This window comes from Epinephelus moara, chromosome 20 (genome assembly GCF_006386435.1).
Source record: "Epinephelus moara isolate mb chromosome 20, YSFRI_EMoa_1.0, whole genome shotgun sequence".
Taxonomy (NCBI): Eukaryota; Metazoa; Chordata; class Actinopteri; order Perciformes; family Serranidae; genus Epinephelus; species Epinephelus moara.
Window position 1 is genome coordinate 28,960,149 of NC_065525.1, and position 7,696 is coordinate 28,967,844.

A 7,696-nucleotide genomic window follows, 5' to 3' on the forward strand; every position below is an offset into this window, starting at 1 on the left:
TGACGTCACAACGCTATGAACTGTGGGAAATTTCCTTACCGTAAGTCCGCATCGATGCTGACCTACGGTAAGGGGGCATAAAGGGCTCACTCACTGACTCACTGGCTTGACGATTTGACAATGGGACAGCCCTCACACACTCACGCACTTAACATGAACGCGCCTCTAAGTCAGTGAGTCTGTAAGGGATCGGATTGGAATTGGAATTGAGTGCGTGAGTGAGTGTGCGCACAAATAAAGCTGCACATACAGGACTCTTTAACCCATTACTGCCCCCCAAAAAGAAATAACCAAAGTGACATTATAGGAACCCACAAAATGACTATTTATATATCAATAAGTCACATAGTGTTACCTTGAATGTGTGAAGAAAACTTTGTCAAATGACAAACATATTGATCGCACATACATTTTTGCTCAAACCTCAGTATTTGATTCTGACTTGAAGAGAGCATAGCTAAGTTTCACTGTCAGTTCAGTTTTAAAAGGTAAAGTTTTAGTGAAAATGAATGTGTTTGGCCTAGACCTAGATTATACTGCAGTTTGTAAATGGGTGATTTGATGTGTTTTATTCTGTTGTTAGACGTTGGTTGGTCCCCAATCAGTCAATGAATCAATATGTTTGCCATTTCCTGTGGAGGCATGTGAGAAAAAAGTTTTCTCTATAAAATGAAGCTTAAACAACATGACTAACTGATATAGAAATGGTCTTTGTGTGGGTGATGTGTTCCTTCAACAGAGACGGGACGCAGTTGAAATAAAAACACATCAGAATGACATTTTAATTAAATCCACATTAACGAGTCTGTTTCTCTTGTGTCTCTGCAGCTGTCAGATAAAGTCATCAACAGGATGAGACAGTCCTCAAAGGTCATCACTCCTCCTCCATCCTCACCTGAACCACAAACACACACTCCAGTCCCCACCCCCTCTGTCGAACACTTATTACCTCTTCTGACACCTCCTCCTCCATTCATCGCACCTCCTCCTCAGAAAGCTCCATCCACACCTCCGTCAGTGGAACCTGCTCCTCCTGTAAAACTTGTCCCTCCTCCTCCTGTAAAGTTCCACTCCCTTCCTCTAGCCCCGTCTCCACCTATAGAGCCAATAACTCCACCTGTATCCGACCCTGTTGTCTCAGCCCCCGCCCCACCACCACCTCCTCCTTTGCAAGAAGTCCCATCCACACCTCCATCTGTGGACCCTCCTCCTCCTGTAGTTTTTCACGCCCTTCCTCCGACCTCTGTGGAGCTTGAAGCCGCGCCAAGCACTCCACCTCTATCTGACTCTGTTGTCTCGGCCCCTCCTCCACCTCCAGCTACACCTTCTCCAGAAATAGAGGCACCTGCTGCTCCACCAGTAGAAGCACCTCCTCCTCCACCTGCTGTAGTGGAGCCAATAGTCCTTCCTCCTGTTGAGTCCTTCATCCCACCTCATGTAGAGCCAGAAATCATGTCTACACCACCCATAGCAGAACCTGTTATCTTACCCCCACCTGTGGAAACACCTGTAGCTCCACCTGAACCTTTAGCTTCACCTCTGCCCTCTGAAACACCTCCAACTACTATTGAACCTGCCGCTGTAGCTCCCTCTGTTCAACCTTTAGAATCTGTTCTCCTGTCTGCACCACCAGTGGAAACGGTTCAGCCTCCACCCACTGTTGAATCTACACCAGTTGAACCCACAACCCCACCCTGTCCTGTTGATTTAGCTCCAGTTGAAGCCGTAGTTTTACCTCCGCAAGTGGAGACGCCTCTTGTTGAGGTTACAGTTAAAGAAGTAGTGCCTCCAGTCGTGGCTCCAGCTGTGGAGTCACCGCCTCCATGTGAACTGGTCTCACCTCCACCTCCTCCAGAGCCTGTGGCAGCACCTCCTCCAGAGCCTGTGGCAGCACCTCCTTCAGAGCTAGTGGCAGCACCTCCACCACCCCCAGAGCCAGTGGCAACACTACTTCCAGAGCCAGTGGCAGCACCTCCTTCAGAGCTAGTGGCAGCACCTCCACCACCCCCAGAGCCAGTGGCAACACTACTTCCAGAGCCAGTGGCAACACTACTTCCAGAGCCAGTGGCAGCACCTCCTTCAGAGCCAGTGGCAGCACCTCCACCTCCTCCAGAGATGGTGGCAGCACCACTTCCAGAGGTGGTGGCAACACCTTCACCTCCTCCAGAGCCAGTGGCAGCACCTCCACCTCCAGAGCCAGTGGTAGCACCTGCACCACCCCCAGAGCCGGTGGCAGTGCCTCCACCTCCTCCAGAGCCACTTGCAGCACTTCCACTTCCTCCAGAGCCAGTGGTAGCACCTCCACCTCCTCCAGAGCTCACTTTCGAAGAGCCTTCTCCACCCTGTCACTGTGTGGAGCTGGCTGTCATACCCACCGATGCACCTGTAAGTGATGAACCCCTCCCTGAACCTCTGGCACCACCTCCACCTGCTCCAGCTCCACCTGCTGAAGAGCCCGCCATAACCCTGTCTCTACCTCCTGTCATTGAGGATGAAGTACTTGCTATCACAGCAACACCTCCACCTGCAGCAGGTGAGCTGATCACCACCACCATGATGAAAACTGTAGCAACTGTTTGAAATAAATTTAAATTAATAAAGTTTTTTGGTCATGTGTTTCCAGCCCCACCTGTTTCTGCTGAAGTGATGGAGGAGGAGTTGAAGCAGAAGATCAAACTGGAGATGCAGTTGAGTCTGGAGGAGGAGATCAACCAGAGGAGGCAGGAGCTGCAGCGACAGTAAGGACACATTACTGTCAACGTCTGACTGAGTTTCTGTCGCATCTGAACGTGTCTGTGTGGGAAGATTTTTATTTCCTGTCTTTCATATTTTATTTCTCTTATTTTGTAATCATGCTTTTAATGTTGCTCTTCTGCACTGGCAAGGACATCTACCCATTTTTCAGAATCTGTTAACCTACCAAATACTTCTGATTGATAGTGAAAGATTTTTTCATTTTAATTACCTAGATCCCAAGATTTTCTTTAAATGTCTTTTGTTCGACCAAAACCTGATGATATTTATTTTACAGTGACATAAGACAAACTAAAGCAGGAAATCTTCACATTTCAGAAGCTAATTTTTGTAAATTTCGCTTGAAAAATAACCTTGAATTTGCAGTTTTCAATTTCATCTATTAACTAATCAACTAATCATTTAATCTAATGAAATGTATGAAGGGTGCATCAAACTGCGAGTAGAATAATGTTATAAACTGTGATCTGTGTGAAGGCTTGAGGAGATGAGGGCTCAGGCTCGAGCTGCGGCCCAGGCATCTGCTCAGGCTCAGGTGGAGGAGCAGGTGAAGAAGACGCTGGACGGGGAGATGATGGCGTTCAAGGAGAACCTGACGGACGCCATCATGAAGGAGCGAATGAAGACAGAAGACCAGAGGCTCATGGTGCAGCTTTATGTACGTACGAGACAAACATGATGTGTATATGTGTGTGTGTCAGGATCTCTCTGTGAAATGTGAAAATCTTTCCTCTTATTGTGCCTCTTTTTCTTTCTCGCTCTCGTGGTTTTTCAGCGGATGGAGTTGAAGGTAAGAGGGGAGAGAATTTATACGTGCATGACTCACTTTTCACCTTTCCGCTCTAATGGCATCTAAAACAGCAGCTGTGTTTCTCTGGTCTTTATGTCTTTGATGACGGGACAAAAAATAATTTATAACTGCGTGGACGTTCTGGCATCAGCCTACAAAATATGAAACAATGAAAGGTCATGTTGGCATTTATAAAACAGGTTTTAGAGGAGTGATGATGTCATTATAAACATTTTGAACTCACAGGCTCACCAGCTGGAGGAGAGGGAGAAAGAGCTGAGGAAACGAGACGCTCTCTACAAGGAACATATCGCAAAACTTGAAGCAAAGGTGAGCAACATTTCTCATCGTCCCTACATCTCATTTAAGTTTAAGTTACATAAAAGCCCCTAAATGTCATGTCTTAAGTTTGAAGCAGCTATAATCTACTGTATATTTGAATAATAATAATAATAGTGTACGAAAAAGCACTGTGAAAGGGGGTCGCTTATAGTGATGAATTCAGATTCAGATTCAGATTCAGAATACTTTATTAATCCCCGGGGGGAAATTGTTTTTGTTCCAATGCTCCGTGCAAAGTAGAAATAGAAATACAGCATGAATGGAAACAAGAGATAAAGATGGAGATATAAATAAGATACTAAAATAGACAATGAAATAAATAAAATAAAATATCAAAGTAGACATTAAAATATTTTATTTAATTTATTTCAGCTATTGAGAGTCATCACCTGAATCTTTTTACAGCTTTATGGGGAGTTTCAGCTCATTGTTTAGGAGTCCAGCTGTGACATCACTGTTTTGGTTCACTCTCACTGTGCTCATTATGTCATTTATGGCTGCAGCAGGCAGCTGCTTTCACACAAAAAGCTCTAAATACTTTATATATTTCACCTTGACAGTAACTTGTGGTGTTTTTATTCTTTGACAGTGCACTGAGTTTTACAGAGTGACTGCTGAGAGCTTCCAGAAGGGCAAAGTAGAGACTCACAACCGCTTTGCGTAAGTTTGGAACCACTGTGAATTTTATAAATGCAAAGATGAAATGCAAATGTCCCTTTCGTAATAATCAGGACAGAATCATTCCTATACAAATGCTATTTAAGTATAGTGATCAAGTAGTCAACTTACAGTGCTCAGTTTGGGTCTTTTCATACATTTTTAAAAAGATATTTTTAGGGCTTTTTTGCCTTTAATTGATAGGACTGTTGTTAGTGTGAAGGGAGCAAAGACAGGGGGATGACATGCAGCAAAGGCGCCTCTACCAGGTGAGCTAATGGGCACCCCTGTTTTTTCATACACAACAAGATATGGGGGGGTGGGGGGGATTTTTTTTTTTTTTAAAGCTACGTTATGTTTTTTTGTAGTTTACTCCCATGACACTTTGCCTTGCAGTAACCTGCCTGCTTCCAGCGGGCTACCTGAGGCGAGTGCTGTGTGCAAATTGAAATTATGACAGGGAAAGAAAGTCATTTTCTCTCAATGAAAAACATAACGTTAGTCTCCTCTAAGCTGATGAAAAGCTGCCAGAAAGGAGCCAAAGAGATGCAGCAGTGAAACATGGTGTCCCTCAGACTATTCAAACAAGAAACAGTCATGGTGATGGAGACAGGAAACGAGTGGGCACAGGGAGAGCACCTGAGGTCATCAAGTGGACTGATAATGTCCCCTTGAGCAGGCCCTTGGTAGCTAAAGCTGTCTGTTTCGTTACTTCAGATTATTGTAATAAATCAAATGTCTGTTAGATAGTTTTCTACATGAGAAGTAAAAGAAAAATTCAGTTATAATAATCATCTGCTTATAGAGCTTAGTTTTACCTAGACATATGTGTAACATACAAACATTTTTACAGTCTGTATGGTTGAGTTAGTAAGGTCACAGACTGCAGAGATATAAATGACTGCTGTGTATGTTTCACAAATTTGGTGGTATTATCTACCAAACCAACCTGATGTTTGATATTTGCATTGTCTCTCTCAGGCGTTTCGACATCCAGCCGGTGTGCGGTGATTTGCAGAGTCAGATTTTAAAATGCTACAAGGAGAACACAGGGAAGACTCTGTCCTGCTCAGGTATCGCCTCGGCGTACATGCAGTGTGTGGACAACGCCAAGAAGGTATGACAAAGTGATTTCTTCTTTGAAATATCCAGAATGACTTCCAACCTCTGATTTACTGTTGGTAACATTTTAACACATTTCTCTCCTCTGTCTACAGAATAAATTGAGCACTGGAGGTTAATGTGGACCACCTGATGAAGATGACGACATTTGAGAGCTTTACTGCCGCAGCAAGGAAAAGTTTATGGACAGAATTCAAGCAGAGTTACAGGAGAATCATCTCCAGCCTTTACATACTGTCAGACGGACTTGTAGTCTGCTCTGACGGTAACAACATGTTTGCAGCCTCTCCGGTTCTTGGGATTATCTTAAAACCACTTGTGCCACAACAGTAACAGATGGATCGAATCATTTTAAGTGCTTGTCTTTTGTAAACAAGTTGAAAGACAACAGAGGAGAAGAGAATTTCGTGTGTGTGACGTATATACTGAATGGGATGCTGGTAAATCATGTTTGTGTGCCTTGAAGTTATGAAAGCTAATTATCAGATTGAAAATGCATGAGAGAACTGATTAATGAGTGTGATGTAACAAAGACCTGTAAGTGTTTAAGGGTTATTGTGATGTACATAAATTATTTCAGGGGTTATTTCTGGTGCATGCACAAGAACTTTAATCAGTCACAATAAACTTTGTTGAATCACTAATGGCTTTTAATATTTTTGCTGTGTGGGAGAATATTTGAAGGTGGTTTGCTGCCCTCTGGTGGATGTGGATGAAGTGAAAGCGCACAGTAGAAAGTTATTTTAGTCGGCTGGGATCAGTCTAATTCACATTATTAATCTGTGGTAATATAAAAAAAAATACAGCTTAAATCTTTGTTACTGAATCCAAAAAGATATTTGTAGTGACAGTTAGGCAGAATAATACCCACAATTATGAAACGACAGGGTTCGTGAACACCACCTGGTTACACTTCCGTGTTATGGGTCACGTGTCTCTATTAACCAATGAGAAGCTAGAAGGAGGTAAATGTGTGTGAGAATCACTGAGGCAGATCCAGCAAACTATTTAACTGTTTTAAACACTGCTGCTGTGAATATTTTAACATGTTAATATGTAAATAATAATTGTGAACATAAATGTGTAAATAGATAACTGTACGGGGGTCGATACAGCAAAGTATTATGGTATTTTTATGTGGCCATATTGTTTCATCACACAGTGCCAACTATCAATATCTTAATTAGCCTATATAAATTACTAATGTCACAAATACACATTGAACTTTAGGTAGCCTACTAATCAGTTGATTTTTCAGTCCACTAGGTACATTGTGCTGCAAATAAAATGGCTGAGGTCAGATGAACAGATTGAAAACTTTATCTTATTAGATAATACAGATGTTGACAAAGTTTTTCTTCAAGGACACAATTTTCGGTTTAAAAAAAGGTAATAAATCGCAATATATTTTTCCACAACACTCAACATATCGCATCACGTTTAAAATCACAATGATATTGTATTGTGACTTGAGTATCGTGATTATATTGTATTGTGAAACCTCTGGTGATTCCAACCCTAAAAGATTTTATGGTGATTTTCTCTAATGAAATGTGTTGGAACATTTGTTCTGCTTTGTATATCCAAGGTAATGTAGCATCTCCTCTCTTTTAAAGTTAACAGACAGTATGTATTCTAACTAATTTCATAATTAATACAATGTCCATTATTTACAGAAGTTGTGGAGCTTATTTGGTCAGTAGAAATCTCTAATATTCCTGCATTGTAGTTTAATTTAAATAATTAATTAATAATTAATATATTATAATACATCTCCTTACAGACTGATTGTATATTTCCCTATATATGAAGACCAAATTTTATATATATGATATAACCTAAATAAAAAGCATAGGGCACAAACAAGCGCAGCACTCCAAACTGAGTGGGAGTTTTTATGAGAAGATTTTAAACACAACTTCATGTCATATAAGTTTTGAGAACATAAAGATAAAAAACAACGACTGGTCAGCTCACCAAGTGTAAGTGTCCATGGTACAGGCAGGCAGTCCAAAAATACATCCCAGGCAC

The 7,696-nt window shown here is 41.9% G+C and overlaps 1 protein-coding gene across 2 annotated transcripts in view; it reads left to right on the forward strand.

Moving 5' to 3' along the window:
* The window catches only part of LOC126408494 (uncharacterized), a 9,702-nt gene extending 3,399 nt beyond the window's left edge, over positions 1-6,303 (forward strand). Inside the window, exons 2-9 of one of the 2 annotated variants that reach the window (XM_050074066.1) lie at positions 829-2,533; positions 2,624-2,738; positions 3,232-3,412; positions 3,530-3,544; positions 3,791-3,874; positions 4,476-4,546; positions 5,525-5,660; positions 5,761-6,303. In XM_050074066.1, the coding sequence (XP_049930023.1) occupies positions 829-2,533; positions 2,624-2,738; positions 3,232-3,412; positions 3,530-3,544; positions 3,791-3,874; positions 4,476-4,546; positions 5,525-5,660; positions 5,761-5,784 (2,331 nt within the window). In that variant the 3' untranslated portion in view covers positions 5,785-6,303. The remainder of the gene's footprint in view (positions 1-828; positions 2,534-2,623; positions 2,739-3,231; positions 3,413-3,529; positions 3,545-3,790; positions 3,875-4,475; positions 4,547-5,524; positions 5,661-5,760) is intronic. The other variant, XM_050074067.1, reaches the window with a different exon arrangement.
* The last annotated feature ends 1,393 nt before the right edge of the window (positions 6,304-7,696 follow it).